This window comes from Pteronotus mesoamericanus, unplaced genomic scaffold (assembly GCF_021234165.1).
Source record: "Pteronotus mesoamericanus isolate MK-2021 breed Mesoamerican mustached bat unplaced genomic scaffold, CSHL_Meso_final contig_68, whole genome shotgun sequence".
NCBI lineage: Eukaryota > Metazoa > Chordata > Mammalia > Chiroptera > Mormoopidae > Pteronotus > Pteronotus mesoamericanus.
In genome coordinates, this window is record NW_026555234.1 from 4,353,567 (window position 1) to 4,373,161 (window position 19,595).

At 60.6% G+C, this 19,595-nt stretch overlaps 1 protein-coding gene across 1 annotated transcript in view; it reads right to left on the minus strand.

Annotated features, from left to right (window-relative positions):
* The window catches only part of WDR1 (WD repeat domain 1), a 32,711-nt gene extending 16,373 nt beyond the window's left edge, over positions 1–16,338 (minus strand). Inside the window, exons 1-5 of the mRNA XM_054581939.1 lie at positions 16,124–16,338; positions 15,573–15,694; positions 7,923–8,013; positions 3,593–3,740; positions 2,286–2,466 (exon numbers count right to left, since the gene is read on the minus strand). Coding sequence (XP_054437914.1) covers positions 2,286–2,466; positions 3,593–3,740; positions 7,923–8,013; positions 15,573–15,694; positions 16,124–16,139 — 558 coding nt within the window. The 5' untranslated portion in view covers positions 16,140–16,338. The remainder of the gene's footprint in view (positions 1–2,285; positions 2,467–3,592; positions 3,741–7,922; positions 8,014–15,572; positions 15,695–16,123) is intronic.
* Between the last annotated feature and the right edge of the window lie 3,257 nt (positions 16,339–19,595).

A 19,595-nucleotide genomic window follows, 5' to 3' on the forward strand; every position in this document is an offset into this window, starting at 1 on the left:
CTGTGGGGGCCACGGCCCAGCTTCGGCGGAACCAGGGTCTACACTCCACACGCACAACAGGAGGAGGTGGTCTGCAGAAGGAGGACTCCGCGACCCCACACTCCAGCCCCCTGAGGAAGTCCAGCCCCCCTGGCCTGTCTGAGAGCTGCTTTCACTTCCCCACAGTTCACACAGCATCTGTTTTGCTTCAACATGGACTGAGCTCAGAACACAACTCACTCCTTTTCAAGGTGGCAACCTGAACTTGACTCCTCTGTGCTCCTCCTATGCCCACCCCCGGCCCTGTGGCCTTAAACGTAATCAAGAGGAAGGCGGAGGGAGCTGGAACCTGGATGGACAGACAGATCAGTCTCCCGCATCACAGCTTTGCTCAGTGTGGTGAGGGCCCACGGCAGGTACGCACCGAGGAGTCGCAGGCCCACCCCAAAGTCGCCAACACCCTTTGAACAGGGCGCTTCGGGAGGGCGTGCGGGACTCAAGGCCCCCCACCCCACCCCCATCCTTGCAGCACCAGGCCGGCCGAGCCTGTCAGAACCTGGGCCATCGCCCTGCTTCCTCGGGGAATGGCGGGGCATCCAGCCTGAGGGTCGCAGAGCCGTCGGGCAGCAGTGCTGGGCCGACACCCAGGGTCCCCCACGCCAGCCCACAGTCCCTCCTGATCTCTCCGAGGTCCATGCGCGATGGGCTCCACAGAAAGACCGAGGATAAGCTGTGAGCCCACCCTGGAGACAGGTGCCAGCTGGGCAAACCTTTCTACCCCGCCCTCCTCTCCGGCTGGGGCCTCGGGGTGAGCGCTGAGTTCCCAGGCCCAAGGGAGAACGGAGGAGCAAGACCACCCCGGCCAAGCGAGCACAGGGAGAAGGTTGGTAGGGCCACGAGGGCAAAGACCGGGGCTGGCTCTGGGTGCAAAGCCTGGCTCCCCTCGCCCGCACAGAGCCTGCGCGCTGGGCTTAACCCATATCTGCAAGGAGGACTCGATCCCACCCAGGAAGGGGGAGGGCCCTGCCCTCTGCAGCCCAGAAACCAAACAGAACATGTGCGGTGGGGGCGGGGGGGGGGAGGCCTGGGGAGCAGGCCGGCTCCACTGGGACAGCCAGGGCGGCCAGGAGGTGCCATCTGACTTGGCATGGCTCACCCCTGCACACCATGGTGCGCGTCCCCGTTAGGAAACGCTGACCACGAGCCAGCCTTCACCAAGCCCCACTCCGCCCACCCCCACAGTAGGGCAGCGGTCCCAGGAGAGGGCACCGCGGAAGGGCAGGGGGCTTGGCGGGGGGAGGGCACACGCCCCACATGGTACAGGCCACTCAGGGATCGGCGAGGCAGTGCTCAGCGGCCCCCTGACAAAGGAAAGACCACCTCCCTACCACCAGGAAGGACTCCTGGCCTGGAGATCTGCCCACGCCAGGGTCTGCCCTCAGGGTGTCCTCTCCCTCTCCAGCCCCGCCCAGCCCAATGCTTATGAGTCACTGTGCTGCCATCAGAAGCCACAGGGCCTCGTGAAGCCGAGGAGCCGGCCTCCCGAGGGACACTAAGTCACTAACACTCCAGGAGGCTGGACGCAGAACCGCTCCGAACCTGCGGGAGGCTGTGCACAGCCCAAGCTCTTGGTTAAAATGCCCTGAGGCCGACGCGCCCCACACCCCCCTGGCAGGCGGGACAAGGGAGGCCTGGAGCGCCAGGCCCTGTGCCGGCCAGGAGCACGTGGACAGCGCAGACTGAGACCCCAGGGCCACGTCCGCCCAAAGCCCGGGACACTTCACTGGGGCACTCGGAGGCCCATCTAACCTGGTCCTCGTGTGTCACTTTAGAGGGCGTCCCCGCACCCGTCATCTTCCCTGGGGAGGGATGGGGACAAACCTCAATGTCCCTGAAGGTCGCCTCCTTGTCCACCCCGGTGGCTCAGCAGGCCTCGAGGTGGCACGACCGGGGAGCAGGCCGACGCCAGCCCTGGGCTGCCCCTCGCTGACACGGCACCCGCAGGCCAGGCAGGCTCCCAGGCGCACCCCCCAACCCCCACCCCAGAATGCGCACTGCACAGCGTCCCAAGGCGAGCCCCGCGGGCCCCTCCCTCCTGCTGGATCCAGCGCCACCCGCCCACCCGAGCGCAGGAGGCCCGGCCCGGTGTGCGGCCACGCACAGGCCCCGCTTTCCGCCCCCTCACCACCGGCCTGCGCCCGCGGCCTCCCTGCCGCCGGCATCTGACAGGCTCGGACTCCGTGGGCCTCGCATACAAACCACGAAGTTCATCCCAAACAAACCGCCCTGGAGAGAAGTCCACTTACGCCAATTGTAAACTTGAACTTGAATGGTGGCCCCTCGAAGAACGCAGCGCAGTTATCGTCGCTGCCCGTCACCAGCCGGTATGGCCTGCTCTGCTTGATGTCCACACTGTTGATGACTTTGTTGTGTCCCGTGATCTCACCCACAGAAGAGCCACTGTCCCACAGGAAGACGGCTCCAAACCTTTACCGAGAGGAGTCACAGGAAGGAAAAATCAGCCCGGGAAGCTGAAGGACACACGGGCAGCTGTGTGGCCGGTGCAGCCGCGCTCCTGACCACGCTGCACGCACGCTCGTCTAAAGAGCACACTCCGAAGGCACTGGGATTTGGGCTCTATGCAGTACTTGTTGAAAGCACTGAGGACACGTGCCTTTTGGAAGGAACTGGAGATCCTTCCAAACACGCCTGTGTGGCCCAGGGCCAACGAGCCTCCCACATGGAAGGCGCCTTAGAAAGTGCTGGCCAAAGACCAGGTTCGCGGTGTCAGTGGTCTCCTTATTGGGAGGAACCAGGAAACACACCGCGTTACTACCCTCCCTGCCTACAAAGAAGATGCCGCCTTGCTGTCGGCTGGCATTCAGTGAGAATGCATTGTTTTGGTTACTATATGCAAACAAATAAAGGAATTGTTAAGACCAACAAGAATGACTTGAAACAGTATAGAACAGTATAGGATTGGTACGTACCACGACATGGGTTAAGGGAGATAAACACATGCGCCTGCCCAGTTCCAGTCCTTGAGGGCAGTGTGGTACCCTCGAGGGAAACCTGGCGGACGCTGCCTATCACTAGACGCGTGAGCGCAGCAGCCAGCAAGGGCCACCTACCCAGCACCCCCTTGCCCCATCTTCCCTAGTGGGGGACCCGGGTGCTGTGCCCAGCTAGGGAAGATGTCCCGTCTCCCATGCAGCCGGCTGCGGCCCTGTGCAGCTGCTGGGAGGGACCCCAACCCGCCGTGCTCTATAGCAGTGTCTTCCGCTTTCTCCGTTTCCTGCTGCCTGCCGCCTGCCATGTAGGCGCGGCAGCAGGCACTCCAGGACTTTAGACACAGAACAGGCGCCTGGGCCCTGAGACAAACTCGGAGGCCTCACCCACTGTGACACGTCACTGAAGCCCACCCTGCAGGAGCCAGTGTCCCGTGCTGGTGACGCCTCTGTGAGGAAGGCCCGAGGACCTGGCACCTATGGGGACTTAACACACACCAGACCCAGCTGGCACACCGAAGCTACCACACCCCTCCCCCCAGGGACGTCAAGGAAGCAGCAAATAGGGGGACGTGGGTAGGGAGGGGCTGGGGCCAGAGACTCACTTCTCCCTTCCTTCCCCGACCACTGCGATCCTCTTACTGTCTTCCGTCCAAGCAATGTCCTTGATCTTCCCAGCGAAAGGCTGATACTCGTACTTCAGGAGGTGCTCCTTCTGCGTGGTGTCCCAGATCCTCAGCTTCCCAGACACATCTGCGGACACAGCGGGCAGCAAGAGCCACGTCACCACGGGTCCAGGCCACATGGGCACAAGCTGCCTGGGTGGAGGGACGTGTCGTGGGGTGACAGTGCCCGGCCGCTCACTGGCCCAAGCCTGCTGCCTCCGCAAGGACCTCGGCTGGGCCTGTGTCCCTCGCCTGTGACCACTGGATCACAAGGTCTGCACAAGCAGCGGGGAGCCCAGGAACACAGGTGCAGACCCAAGGCCTCGGGACGCAGCCTCCTTTTATGACCATCTTTCTTTCTTCGTAGGAGATCCATATGGCCAGTGGGCCTTGGGCAACTTCCTTCACACTGGGGAACTGAAGTTCTTCACTCGCACAACGTTCAGTACAACAGGACACCTGCCTCTCCTGGGCAGCCGCTGAGCTGCTAACAGAAACCAGGGCGCACTGTGCTGCCCAGAGCATGCTGGGACGGCATGGCGACCCCACAGAGGTGTGCAGACCCCTCCCGTGCCTCAGGCAGCCAGCAGCCCCACTCACGACAGCACGGCATGACCCCCCAGCTCCCAGCTCCCAGCTGAGGCATAAGGACGCCTTTGTGAGACGCAGGGTGGGTGCCGGAAGGAGGCTACAGACGGAATTAGGTGCCGCACCTCGTAGCATCTGCCATGGATTCGTGATGAGTACCAGTCCCTTCCTTCCCTGCCACCAGCCTGTCACCAAGTTCCAAGCACCAACCACCCCACCGCGCGACACACACACACACACACATTCTCTCCACCCACCCCCGTCCCCAAATCCACAGGAAAAAAACAGAAGACTTGACATTAACACTTGATGCTTAAATGCTCAGCCCCGGGGGTCTGGGGGACACACCGTCCCAGCTCCGCTCCCAGGGCCCCAGGCCACTGGGCCCCAAACCACTCGAGCACCGAACACCAACTCTGCCGCGGCTCCTGAGGGCAGCTTTGGCCCCGCTCAGGGGGCCGAGGGAGGGGAGCCAGCGCCGGGCTCCACGGCTGCAGCTGCTCCACAGGGGCCTCCCACACTGACAGCAGGGGCATGACGGCGGCACCGGGACCCAACGGCCACCAGCGGCGTCGCAGGCGGGCCCCCCCCCCACACCGCTGGCTCCGACAAGTCAGCGAATCTGCGGAGGCTCCGCAGGAGGCCCCCCAGGGGCAAACAGCTGCACCGCCAGGCCAGCTGTGGGACACGCAGGGGACACCGTCCACGAGAACACTGCTAACTGTGGGGCTTCAGGACCCCGGTCCTCTCCCGGCCAAGTCTGGAAAGACAGCCTGGCGTGTCACCCCAGGGGAGTTACAACAAGGTGACCTGCACCTCGGTTAAGTCCCTTCCCTGAGCAAACTGGCCAGCAGAGCAGGGAAGGGAAGGGAAGGGAAGGGAAAGGCAGCAGCTGGGAGGGCAGTGTCGTGGGCGGGAGCAGCGTGTGGGCGGGAAGGGCTCACTCACACACGCGGTGCAGGGCAGGCCGTCCAGGGGCCGCACCGCACCACCCAGACCACAACCACGGCCCCAGACGCGGGGCGCCCCACCACACGCAGGTGGGCTCGGCTCCCCTGGCTCAGCGCGCGCAGGCCCCTGCCTCCCCCGCCAGACCGGCGGCCTCCTTCATCAGGCCCCACGTGCTCATCACGCTCTTTTCAGAAGCAGCTGGGGCCCAAAAAACACCCCGGCGCTGGAGACCAGGCGCTCAGGCCCTCTCTGACAAGGGCGCCCTGAGCGGGAGTCACCAGACAGCGACCGAGCGGCTGCCTGGAGTCCCAGGGGGAGCAGCCACTGAACATGCGCCCACTCCTGTGCCGGCTGCGCCAGAGCAAGGAGACGGTGGCTACAGAGAGGCCTCTGCTCTCGGCGGCTCCGCAGCCGGCCCTCTCTGGGCTCGGGGGGCCCAACTCCAGAAAGCCTGCCCCGCGCAGCCTGAGGGTCCTGCTGTCTGAGGGTCACCTGGGAATCCCTGCTTGGACGCCCAGGCCACTCAGCATGGGGCGCGGACCGTCAGCACCAAAATTACCGAGGAGGCCGCCACGAGAAAGAAGGGAGGACCTGCCCGGGGATGGCTCCACACGAAGAAGCATCAGCCCCGGCCCCGTGCGCCCTGCAGGCAGGCACGGCCGGCTTGTTCAGGGCCGGGGGCCAGGCCCTAGCGGAGGCCTCCTCACGCAGGCCTTCCGGAGGGTTCCACCGTTGGGCAGACATGGACCAGCCAGACTTACAGAGACTGCAAGATCCCGCAGAGGGCTGGCACCCCACCAGGGAGTGAGCGGCAGGCTCCGCGAGGCCCCAGGACCCCACCCCGCCCCACATAGCAGGAACCAGGCACCACACTGAGCCAGAGAGCACAGCGCTGCTCAGCCTCGGCCTCCTCCTCCTCCTCTTCTTCCTCACCGCAAACCATGCACACGCGCACACAGTTTCATTTAGCCCCGGGCTCTCATCTCTGCAGTCTGTGTGTCGTTGTCTTTGATCTGGGCAAAGGACCAGGGCGCTACAAATGTGAACAGGAGCTCCACCCAAGAACACCCGGACCGGCATGCAGCCTGTCTCCTTGAGCTGCCCCATTCAACTGAGGCGTTGGGAGGGAACTGTCAAGCTGACCCTTGACATGTGTGGACTGTCCTCTGTGACTGTCTCTGTGCCAGCCCTCCTCACAGACTCCGCACCAGCATCTGAAGGCCAGCGATCGCTGTCTGGTTGAACACCCTGCCTGGGGACACAGGACAGGGCAGGCCTGGGCTCGCCAGTGACTCAGCAGCCGGGCCCCCGGCTCCAGGCCTCAACACACCAGGCACAGGAGCTGTGCCATGTGGGCAGAGGGGCCTCCCACCCCGCCTGCTCTCTCGGGAAGACACTCTTTTACAAGGCCCCAGGGCCAAACCTGGGGTTCTAACGAAGAGGCATTTGCTGGCAAGCTAGGCCAGAACAAAAAAACCCACAGGGCTAAAACAAATCAAAGGAGACAAATTAGAGCAAGTTTTATAGACGGAGTCAGAGTAGGTCAAAACACAAAAACCATCAAGTGCCCACTACGTGCCAGACTCCTGCCAAGTCCTTCTCACACAGCCCTGGCTGGCGGGCGCTGCTCTCAGCCAGCACGCCAGTCGCCCGGTGTGTCCCGGTTTTGGTGACAGACACTACAGTCGCCTGTCATCAGTTGCCCACTATACAAGAGCCATCCTAGGCATTCTGCTGCGTGGCCACAGGGGACCCTTCCCCGACCAACCTGGTTGGCCCTAGCAGCTGCTTACGGAAGAGGAAACCAAGGCCCGGGAAGGTGAGCTCCCCGAGGAAGGCCGCAGAGCCGGGAGGGGCGAAGCCTTTGGGGACAGGTCCAGCACGGCCTGCCATGCCTGCGGTGAGGGCAGTGTGGACAAAACAGCCACTGAGGGCGCCCTGAGCGGGAGTCACCAGACAGCGGGATGAGTCCCGGCCCTTCCCTGCTGGCTGGCCAGTGCCTTCAGCAACACGGTTCTACGTGTCGCTCTCCGGGGCTGCAGGGAGGCCCGCACCGGCTCCTCCCTGGGCTTTCCCGGGGCCTGAGCCGGGCTGGGGTGCAGGCAAGGCACACAGCAGACACCCACCGAGCGTGTGAATGAATGGGGGGCATGGTGATCCACCCTAACTCTGTGCCTCCCTTTCTCACCTGCAAACGGTGAAAAGCTACCTCAAAGGACAAGGTGACTAAAGGCAGCCTCCTGGCAGGTGAGGATCTCTGTGCCAGCCGCCCACGGAGCCACAGAGCCTGGCCAGAGAGCCAAGGCCCAGATGAAGCATGAGATGAGTGCCGACCGAGGCTGGCACCGCGCTGGGAACCGGGCGCGCAGCAGCAGATAAGAGGGACACGAGACAAAGCTGCAATTGAGAAGCACGCGCGCACACATGCTCACGAGCTCCAGGAGCCCTGACACGGCCAACTCGGAGGTCTCTGGCCACACTCACCAGAGCGTTTCTGCTGACCTCCGAGGCCGGAACGGCTGGCTGTCTGCAAACTGACAAGTAATGGACCGGGGCTTTTTGGTCGCTTATATTTTTCTTTTCAGCCTCCAGAACCTCATCACACTGGCTCCACCTGCCACCCCCACATCCCTTTGACGCTCCCCTGCCCTCCCAAGATGGGAGCCCCGCCCGGCTCCAGGGCCACCTCGGCCACACCACGTGCGTTCCCAAGCCACGTGTACACAGGTACCTCCAGAGGCGATGTAGAATCCGCTGGGCGCGTACTTGGCCACCACCACCTGATGGGCGTGCTCCGTGTAGATGTCAGCGACGGCTGGGTTCTGCAGGGAGGAGACCCAAGTGAACACAAGGCACGTGGAGGCACGCACACTACTTTCCCGTCTCCCAGTGACTGGATTGGCTGGGGGCGGGGGGAGGGTCGTGACACAAAACCAAGGTCAAAGGTTCAGGAAGGAGCTCCCAGAGGCACACCCACCCGCCTGCCTCGGGGGACAGAACTCTGGGGGACAGAACTCTGGGTGACCGCAACACAACTCCTTTTCTACGGTTACAGAAGTCGAAGTAATTTTCTCTCCCAGATATTTGTGAAATACACACATGAAATAAAGTTTCATTTTTTAAAAATCGGATTGCACTTTTCTCCCTTTTGTGCACATCGCAGCTGGTTCTTCAAGTCACAGCGGGTCCCCCCGCCCCGCCCCCGCCCCGCTCAGGTGCAGCGCTGCCCCCAGCTGCCACGCAGGGCAGGACCCAAAACAGAGTCTCCACTTTGGGGCAGGAGAACAGAGTGAGCACTGGGCTGGGGGGCCTCTCCTTGTCAAACCCTCGTGTGGGGCGGGTGGACTCCCGGCCCCCGGCCTTGCACAGACCAAAGGGTGGCTGGACTCCGCAGCTACAATAGGGCCAGGCTGCCAGCCTGGGAGCATCTTCACTGCTCAACACAGGGTGTTAGCACGGGATTCACTGAATGTAGGTCCCGGCGCTGACCCCCCTTCCGATCCCCTCTCCACACACACGCTGAGATGCCCTTGATTTGTCTCCGCGGCTGAACTTGCTTTTAGGAGGGAATGAAGACTCGGCCCCCCAATCTCTGAAAAGCTGCTGTCAACTCTCGCTCTGAAAGAGGCAGCTTCCCACAGAGGCGGCTGTTGTAGGCGCACCTAACCTGACCCCAGCCACCTAGTGGTCTCCCCTCTCTCCCTCCTTTCCTCTCAAGATCAGAGGCCTGCACTCTGCTCAGGCTCCGGCCACAGGAGCCCACATCCTCTATCCCACCAGAGACGAGGGAAGCGCACCCTAAATTCTAGCCTCGTCAACCACCAGCCACCTCCTGCCAGCCCTGGCAGCCCCAGGCCACTGTAAACGCGGTTCTCTCAGCCAGCAGCGCCTCTCCCTGGCTGCTCTCACTACTTATGCACCTGCACAAAGAGCCACCTCCTCCACGAAGGCCACCAGGATGGCCTGTTCTATCCTGTTTCCAAAGCACTCCACGCGTCCCGGGGGGCAGCTCTGACACACGCCACAGTCCCCCACCCCCGACTTTTCTGTGACTTGTTCCGTGTGCACTTATCTCTTTAGCCATCACAGCAGTTAGCAAACAAGAGGGGCTCAAGAAATGCCTTTTGGAGGAAAAGTTTCAGAGTCCTTCTCTTTCGCCCCTAAAAAATTAAGTTATTATTATGTGACTCATAAAATAATTCATTTCGGAATAAGCATTTGCTAGGGAAGTTAGAAAGATGTCAGATACACAAAAAAGATAGCACGAATGGCAAATGAGGAAATGAAATGGTGCGCAGCATCCCCGGTCCTCCGGAAATGCAAATCAGCACTACACTGGGACATCACTATGTTCTCACTAAAATAAAATGAAAGGCTGATGCCACCAGAGAGCAAGAGTGAGGGGCAGGGATGGGCCGCTGCACTGCCCGTGCCCCGCTGCTGGGAACGCCAACAGCCAGGAAAGCGCTGGGCTGGTTATTTATAGTTAAACATACACTTACCCTGCAAAAACCAGCAATCCACTCCCCGGCCTTTACTCAAGAAAAATAAACATGCAAGCCCACAAAAAGCCACGGCCATGAAGAGTCAGAGATGCTTTATCCATAAGTGACCGAAACTGGAAACTATCCAAAGGCCTGCCGGCAGGAGACAGAAACCAGCTGATTCTAGTCGGCAATGAAGAAGAGCAGCTACTAGCACTTCCAACAACGAGGGTGAATCCCAAATCTAATGCATGATTCCTGTGATAAGAAATTCTAGAAAAAGCAAACCTAAAGTGAGAGGAAGCAGATCAGCCCTTGCCAAGCGCCGGGGATGGAGGGAGCCAGCTGACTGCAAAGGGCAGGGTGGGGGTTTGTGGAACCCCTGCACTGGAATGTTCTCTGACTATGGATTATGGGGGCCATTATAGGACTGTATAGACTTCTCAAAAACTCAAGGTGTCCATTCTTCAAAGGGAGGGATGCTTCTTCCATCTAACTTACCCCTCAATGAAACTAAGATGCCAGCCGTCCACTGAGCGCCTGCCCGTCCCTCCCCGCCCCCGCCCCCCACACTCCCCCCCGCACCCCGTGCCGACACCGCCCAGTTCCCCACAAAGGAGCCGCAGCCGCCGTGTGCAGCCGTGCTCACGGGCCACCACCGAGGGCCCTTGCTCAAGTGCCTGTTAGACCGACAAAGGTCTTACACCTCCCCCCAGTGGGCACGAGTGGCCCACTTTACAGATGAGAAAGCCACCCTGAGGGCAGGCACCCACCCCCGGGCGACTTGTGCATGGCCGTGCACCGCATTCTGTGGATGGGCCCTGCGGGGGCCTTCAGGGAGGCGTGCAGGACGGGAGAGGGGGCAGCGGCCCCGGGAGGAGGTCCTCCTGAGAACTCCTTCCCCCAAATGGGCAGGGCCTCCGCAGGCCCGGGGCAGGGCGTGGGGCGCTCCCCAGGTGGCCCCAGCAGGTTCAGCCCCAGCCCCAGAATCCTGGGCCGGACGAGACACCCCCTTCCAGACACAGCGTGGGGGCCCGTGGGGGCGGCGGGCTGTGGAGGAGAGCCTGTGTCGGCGGCCACCTCCTCCCCACTGCTCCTCACACAGGGAAGCCTGCTAGCAGCGGCAGAACGGACACACCCCCTGTCCCTAAGGTGTCCTGCCATAGATTGGGCTCACTCCGCAGCAGCGGGGTCCAGAAAGCACCAGGGCTCAGACCCAGCGCCACTCCCAAGCCTCCTACTGTCTCGGGGACCGAGGAAGCAGGATTTGGGGAAAGGGGCCAGGGAGGGAGGGAAAGCCACCCCTGGGTGGGCCAACAAGCACTGCTGCTGGGGCGGGACTCCCCCCACCCCGACCCCGTCCTCAGGAGGCCTGCAGAATGGGGGAGCCACGGGGGTGCCCCTGCCCTGGGGCTCCCTCCCTGTGCAGCAGCGGGCACGGCCAGCTCTGGCAGCCAGAGGACAAGCCTCCAGGCAGCACGAGGCCTGGCGCTGAGGCCCTGTGGGCGCCGCGCAGAGGTGGGCAGAGGCTGACAGCACCACCAAAGCTTCCTGCGGCCCTGCCTGCCCCGTGTTCTAACAGCTCCCAAGCCCACCTCTTCTGTCCACCCCGACTGCAGACTCCGCCTAGTCCTTCCTGTCCCCTGGGGACCACGATGGTGTATTTGAAATGTGTCTCTACCTTCCATCAACCCACCACCTGCCTAAGTCCCTCGCTCCTGCCTGCGAACCCGTCCTTCAGCAGCTACGAGGCCCCCAGCAGGAGCTGCCTGGCCCGTACTCTGTCCCACAAGGTGTCCCCCCTCTGAACTGAGGGCCCAGCTCAGGGCTGGACTGGAGGCAAGACACAGAAGACGCTGTGCGAGAGGAGTCGCACACGTGACAAGGCTCAGGGCCAGGGGCCACCCTGCCACACATCTGCAGAGACACGGTGAGGGTGGCCCCCGGGGGGCGGTTGGAGCGCAGGTGCAGGGCCCAAGCCTCAGACTGTCCCTGCCTCCCACCTGTGCGGCCTTCCCTCGAAAACACCACACAGCCTCCCGTCGCCTTTCCCAGCCCTGCCCTGCCCAAGGAGACGGCTGCATGCAGCCTGGAAGGGAGGGCCCCTTAAATACCCTGCATCCTGGCAACATTGACCCGAGCCACCCGTGTCCCCAAGCCCTGTCGCATTCCTCAGTCTGGGTGCAGATGAGGTAGGGCCAGAGGTCGCCACAGCGTTTTACCCGTAAGGTGGAGTGATGGCTTGGTTTGGGGCGGGGCAGGTGGCGGAGGAAGGGCACTTTCCAAGGGTCAGAACTGGGCGTGGACTTGAGTGAGCCATTCCCAGGAAGGGTCAACTTCCACAACCCAACCAGAAACACGACCATCTCTCCGCTGGCCTCCCATGTGAGGCTGCAACCTTTTCTTTTACCTACAAGGAGGCTTTCTCCCTCCACCCTGCAGGAGCCCAGAACAGTGCCTGCCGAGGATGCAGGCCAAACTTCTCCCAGCCTCGGTGGACAGGGGATTCCGTCTAGATTCTCCCGTTCCCTGCTGCCTCTGCCTGTGTTCTTCCCAGAGAACTTGTACTCCTCCTCTGAAACCCAACTCAAATGTGCCCTTTCTCCTGAAGCCTTCCTTGCTGCTCTGCCGCACCGATGGGTCTTCCCCCGTTCCCAATCGGTCAGGATACTTTTTCTGAAGTGTGTAACCTGGTGCATTAGAATGGTACCTGTCAGGGTTCTCCCATGGCCCCTACTGACTTCTTGGGCTGGATGATCCTCTGTTGCAGGGCAGTCCTGTGCACTGTAGGGTGCTTGCCAACATCCCTGGCCTCCACCCACTCCTATCACAAAAAGGCCCTCGACTGATAAATAGCCCTCAGGGGGCGGCAGCAAAATGGCCTGAGAACCACTGATTTCAACCTTGGGCACCGTGACTATGGGCAGGGCTCAGCTACACGGGGGCTGGCGGATGTGGGAGACCCCAAGACACAAGGACTGGCTGTACCGGCTGGCGAGGACTTGCGGAGCAATGCAGATATCCTTGAGCGGCTCCCTACCTGGTCCCCCTGCCCCGAACCCCAGATACAGAAGAATCTATTCCCTCTACCGCAAACTTCGTTACTGGCTGCGTAACTTCTTCCTGGTTCTGGAGGGCGTCCTGTGGACCAGGGCTGGGCCCCGTAGTAGGGCTGCCTGCCTCCCACTGCGAGAGCCCCGTACCCCGTCCAGCAGAGCCTTCTCGCCACCCACATTCCACCGGGCTGGCACCACTGACCCCGCAGGTGCTCAGAGGCCTGCGGCACCTCTGCTTCCTGTGTCAGTCCGGTCTCCAGGGCTCCCGAGTGGGTCTTCCCTGATGGACAGCGGGCACCGACGACGGGCCTGCCCGTCGGGGCTTTGCCTGGAGTGGAGCGGGAGGTGCGCCCTGAGGCTAGACGGAGAAGCCTCCTCGGCTACAGTGCGGGGAGCCAAGGAGCAACTCGGCCGACCACTACCAGCCCTGCGCGCTGCCGCGAGCGACTGAGGCAGCGTGGGGCTGTTCCTGCTTCTACAACCCAGGGGAGCTGGGGCGGGGGGGTAGCTTGGACGAGGATGGAAGTGGAAATAGCAAAAACTTGTCAGATTCTGAAGTTACTGTGAATGCAGCATCAACAGGATTCTGTGAAGAGTTACATATGGTCTGGAAGAGGAGGGAGGAATGAAGTCAGAAGCTGCAGGCCTGAACAGCCGGGGACTACATTGCTGTTCTGGGGGAAGGACACATGGGAAACCCAAGTGTGGCTTCGGCACATTAAGAGTGAGATGCCAGTTGGACTTTCCACGGGCTGGTCCCCACCTCCCTTTCCCGACCCCTCTATGCACTGAGCCCGTCCCCTCGCTGGCCGTCTTCCTCCGAGCCCCTGTGTGTTGATGAGGACTCGTCTTTCTCACAGGAGCACTCTGCCCTCCTAATAATCACAACTTCACTGGAGAACCAGGGGCCTCCCGGCCAGTCAAACAAGGGCCCATGTGCCCGGTTGACACCCAGAATATGGAGGGACACATCCAGCAGCGTCCCCTGCTGTCCCAGGCCTGCAGCCACTTACAAATAAGTGGAAAGCGAAACAAACACACCCTCCAAGGAGAACCGCACGCAAAAGGGTGGCGGTAAAAGCAAAGCGCTCAGAAGACAGCCCAGCACGGGCTCCCTGAGCCAGGGGATGCCTCCTGCAAAGTGGGTGCTCGTCTGTGGCTGCAAACAGCTTCTCCACAGGAACCAGCTCCAGCTCTCGGCCTCCTTCACCTGGCTGAGCCTGGCGCCCCCCGAGAGCCATGGGCTCACGGGGGTTGGAGGAGATGCTGCTGCGTGAGAACTGTTCACGCCCGACACAGCAGGTCCCTCATGTGGGGTCTGCTTCTGGAGTGAGTGTAGGCGGCCAGGACACGTGCCGGCCCTGTCCAGGGCAAACCCAAGGGGCCCACAGTCTGCATCCCTGAGACGCTTTCATCCGTTTTATTTGCTGAACTACCAGTGAATGTCCACTTAGGGCCACCTCAACTTTTCTCAAAATTTCAGGCCCCCACTCCGGAGATCTCTGGATCGTTGCGATCCAAGTCCTTGGCCATGCTTCCCTCAGTTCTGAGCAAGACCAGATCAGCTCTCTAGGAATCCACGTGAGCAGCAGAGTAGCTGTTAGCACCTTCAAAGCACATTCACACCCACCCACCCCCTCACCCGAGGTGCCCGGCAATCCTGGGCAGAAACTGCCACACGGAGCTCCTGGTTTCTAGCAGACTGTCCAACAGGCTTCCGCAGTGGCTGGCTTTGCCAGAGGGACGGGGGCAAACCCAGCAGCACCCTGGCCCCACCGAGCCTCTCCTTTTACAGCCAAGGAGACCGAGGCCCACAGAGGCCCTTCATTCCCTCAGCCAGTTGGGAGGTTCCTAATGGCAAGCACGTCTCACCAGGGACAGTCCCAACCCATGGGGCACAGACACTCCCGAGAGATGTGAATTTAAGTTGACACCACTGGGGAACATTGCCAAGGAAAACCATCCACCTCCATGCTGTGCAAAAGGCCCAAGCCCGGCTGAGAAGCCCCTCCAACCCCAAAAGGTCCTGCCGGCACCTCTAGCTCCCATCCCCCACTCCGCCACTCCAACTGAGGGAGGGAGAAGAAAGCTTTCAGTGTGCAACCCTGGCAGTGAGGAGAATGACAAGCAGACTGGGTCACTTCAATGATCCCGGAGCAGTAGCAGAAATCTGCGAGGATTTCCCAAGGAACTGGCTCTGGAAGCATTCTCAGCCTGGGGACAGGAGGGCCGGTGATTCACGGGAATTAACTGGTTTCTGATTTTGCACTGGGGCTAATCGGATTCATAGAGGGAAGATGAGGCTGCAGGGTAGAGACCTGGGTCTGAGTCAGGGCTCGGCCACGCGGGGGGACCCTGGGTGTTCAGGCCTGAGTGCCGTTTTCCAAGTGCTGCGTGTGTGCCAGTCATGCTGGGCTGGAGGGCCACCTCATCCCTTCAGCGGGCAGGGCACCCAGGGGAAGTGGGGGGAGCCTCATCTCCTCATCTCCATTTCACAGAGAAGGGAACTGGAGCTCAGGGAAGCCTAAGTCACCAACCACCCCAAGGTCCAGCAGCAGCGGATAGGCCTGTATCACCCCCCAACTCCAGAGACCTTATGCTTATGGACTAAACCAATCTGAGCCTCAGTTTCCCCATGGAGAGAACCGGTTCTGGATAAACTTGCAACAGTCTCCCTGGGTTTCTGAGGTGTGGTCCCAAGGCTGAGGGGGCGTGGTGTCCTCTCCTTCCCAGGCCACTAGGCCGGGAGGATCCGGTGAAAAGGGAAGAACTAATCTAAGAGCTGCGCTGCTCGCTGCTGGGGAATGAACCGGCGCCTCCCGGGGGGAAGAGGGTACTTACATCGATGTTCCTTAGAATGACACACTTTCCATTGGTGTAAAGAAAATTATTGCCTTTGGGGTCGCCACCGATGATTTTGGAGACGCCCCTCTCCACTTGGGGGAGGCTGGCGAACACCTTCTCTGCGGAGACACAAACGAAGCGGCGCACGTTAGTGGCGCCCCGCCTCGGTCCCCGGCTGGCTGCGGACGGAGGGGGACGAAGGGGAGGAGAGCAGGGGCTCAGGACCGGTCTCAGCCGGTCACCTGTTGCCTCCACCGGAGGGGCAGAAGCCACCTTGAAGGAGCGCAGGGGACCGTGCTACTTCCTGGTCCACTATCCCCACCGGGCCCTTCGGGAACGCGGGGGCTCCACAAGGCCCGGGCGCAGCTCCAACTTTGGGGTCCCTGGGGCCGAGGTCGCCCCCGAGGGCGGCAAGGCGCTCGCGAGCCTGCGCCCGCACCCCTCCCCCGCGCCGGCGGACTCTGCCGAGCCGCCCACGCCCCGCCGATGGCCGAGAGGGTCCGGTAGTGCTGGCGCTCACCCCGGGGGCACCGGGCCGCGGCACTTACTGATCTCGTATGGCATCCTCGCCCACTTGTTACCGTCCCGCGCTCGCCAAGACCCTCAGGAGCTGCCCGCGCCGCGAATCAGACCTGGCGGAGGCCAAGCCGGGGAAATGGACCGAAAGGCGGCGCCGGGCGTGCCGGACGCGGAGGGGGCGGTCCGAGGCCGGGGCTCCGAGGTCTGCTCGCGCCCTGCCCTGCGCGCAGCCGCTACGGACGCGCCGAACCCGGAAGCGCGGCCCCGCGCGCGGCTCGCCCCCAGCTTTGACCATATATAGTCAAGTGCTCTGCACAGCGCTGCGGCCCCGGCGAGCCTGCGCGGACCTGGCCGCGCCCCTCCCCCTCCGCGGGCCCGTCCGGACGCCCCGCCTCCGGAAGTGGCGTCACCGGGCGGCCCTATGAAAAGGTGGCGCGGGCAGCGTTCCGTTTCAGAATGTTCCCGGGAGCGGGTGGAATTGGGCTTGGGAGGGAAGGTTGGGCTCCTCAAAGCTGGTCTTTGCCGAAGGTTTGGGGGCTCTGAAAAGCACAAGCGCGTTGGAGGGGAGGGGGTTTGGGAAAGATTTTCGTGCCTGTGTTTGCGTAGCGGGCGTTCCTGAGCCGTTAGCTTCTGGCCCTGTCCGCGTCCTGTGTTTGCAGAAGCTGTAAGGCGCCCTGCGGGGTTTTGCAGGCATGGTGCTTTTTCTTTTTTTAAAAACATGAGTAAATGGGAGTCGCCCTCCCTCGAAAACAGTTGCTGGCGCAGGGACTTGCGGGGTGTTTTTTGCTGGGCCCGAACTTTCATAACTTTTAGAAAGCTAAGAAGCCAACAGGAGCCCTTGGGGGTAGGGGTGCGAGGGGGGTGTGGGTTCTCAGAAACTCTGGGTTTATTTCCTCATCGAGAAAGCAGAAGGAAAGGGGAATCTTATCTCGTAAGACCGAGGCAGTGGCTCACTGGGGAAAAGCAAGAGTTTTGAGGAATGTTACGTGAAGCCTCACCGTGCGGGGCGGGTGGGGGGCCAGGGGGGGTACTCTTTCCCGAGTTGGGTGGAAGGGTCAATTTGAGAAATGTGAACCATAATTGCGTGTTTCAGTTTGGGCATAAAACATTTGAGCGACTCAACTTTCTGTCTAAGCTAGTGGGAAAGTTTTTCCAAGTGTATCCAGGTTCATCAATTTTTGCCTCCTTGGCTGTTCTGCAGAACACAAGTTCTGAGGGCTCACCTGGGTTATTCATTACAGGTGTGTCCAACCTGATCGCTTGGCTTATGCTTCTCCCTTCCCCCACTTTGCTCTGAGTCTGTTCTCCAGGTTACCCCCTGGGCGTTTTAAACGAAGAACAAAATCTCACTATTCCTCAACTTAAGACCTACAGGAACTCCCAAGTCTCAAAGTAAACGCGGAAGTCCCTGAGATGGCCTGCCGGGCCCTCTAGGATAGGGTCTCGTGGGTTCTCAGCCTCCATCTACACTGTCCTCTACTCTCAGCAGTATCCTTCGTCGCTTTTCTCCCCCAAGCAGACCTTGGCCCTTCAGGAAATAACCTAGTTGCCCCTGCCCCAGGGCCTCTATCTGTTCCTTACCTCGAATTACTTATCCAAAAGTGCTGAAATGCTCAAGTCACCTACCCTGACCTTTATTTTAAAGTGCAACCTTCCAGCCCTTGCAAACACTTGATGCTCCCATCCCTGACTTCTGTCTAGAGTATTTTCCCTGGCACACAGTATATGCTCAGATCGATGACAGAACATCCCAAATGCTTTCTCGATTGAATATTGTAAGGGATATGAAGGTCGTTCTGTGAAACGAAGGACTCTAGAAATGTCTTGGGTACAAAATGGTGTGATTCCTACCGCAGAAACGCAAGGCACAAGTGAAACCTGTTAACTAGCCTGAGAAACCAGGGTTTAATGATCAGACCTTAACAGGACTGGGTTAAGAGCAGGTGTGACAATTGAAGTTCATCCCTAGAGCATTTATGTGAAGCAAGGACTGACTTGGGGACATAAAACTAAGGCATTAACCTCAAGCCCTTGCAAGCTGATAGCCCTTATCAGGCGCATAAAAAGCCCTGCTGGACTTAACACTGTTCAAAATGAGACTATAAAGCAAACTTGGGTAAAACGTTCCCAAGTCCCTGGCAGGGTGCTAGGCTCTATGGAAATCATGTTGGTCTCAGGGCTTAGAAGCTTGGGGAGAGGGAGGGATGCTGACTGATAGAAATATCTACGAACAACATGACTTGGCAGGCAGTTGCAGGGGTTGAAAGAGGGCCCAGGGCATCATTCCCCGGGGTCCCTCTGTGGCGTGGTTCCCAGCCTTGAGGGCTCAGTAACAGCTGGATGGGGTTAGCTGTGCCTACTTGTGGTTCCAGCACTTTCCTTGGGTTGGCCTACTCCTCAGGTGTACCTTTGTTAACACACTCTAACAAGAGCAAGGCCTGGGGGCGGAGAAGCGGGGGTGCAGCGGGGCGTGGGGAGATTGAGTCAGCCCAGGGTTGTGAACGCCTCCCTTGAATGATCAACCGCCTCCCTGGTATCTAGGCAGGGATGTTTAAGGCCGGTCCCTTCAACTGAATTCTCAAAGTAGGCTGAAGGCCGTACTTGCTACAAGCACTCGCGTGCCTCCTGGATGGATTGGCTGCCGCCCCTCCACCTGGCAAACATCACGGGAACAGGGCCCACGTGCTTTCCCCACCAAGGGAGCCAAAGGAGCGTCGATTGTGACCTAGAGGGATGAGCAAGGGGAGCACCACCTGAGTTTGCATTGAATTCTAAAGTGTAAGGCAGTGTTTTATAAACATGCTCTGTGGGGCACCTCCTTAAAACCAAATCTTGCTTGAGGAAAAGTCCTAGGCTGGCTTCGGATAAGCTGGTTGCAGTCACGTGGGCTGGCTAACGTGGACGAGGCCCTGAGAATTGGCTTCAGGTGTGTGTAGAAGGCCTTATGGCTTCCCCTCTGTGAGAGGAAAATGGCTTTCAGGTCAGTGCTGCTTAAAGGCTTAGTAGTAAAAGGAGGGCTGGGGACATGTGGCTCTACAGGAAGTCACCTTGTCCTGTGCATGCCTGGCCTCAGCCCTGCTTCCTCTCCCGTAAGTGCAGAAGAGACGTGTGAGGCTCCTGCTCTCAGAAGCTTCGGGGAGGAGTTCTGAACGTCTCTCGAGGCCCGTAAACCTTACGTGGCACTTGCAGCCCTTGTGTTCTCATGCCCAGGCTCTGGAAAGGCATCTTCTAGTTCCTGTTGGGCCAGGAGGACAGGGAGCAAGGTGGGCACTCCCTTCTGCAGGAGTTCCTGGTGGGGGCCCGTCCACTTCCTGAAAGGACAGGGCCCTGCCGCCTCTAGGAATCGGTCTTTCTGGATCCTTCCCTGTGGCTCAGGCGTGCCACACTCAGGACCGCCATCCCTAAAGTGTTTCTGGAACAGCTCACCTCCACCCCCACTCCCTTAAGCCCTGGTACCACCGTCGCTGCCAGTGTTCACCACGAGCTAGCCCCTTACTTACA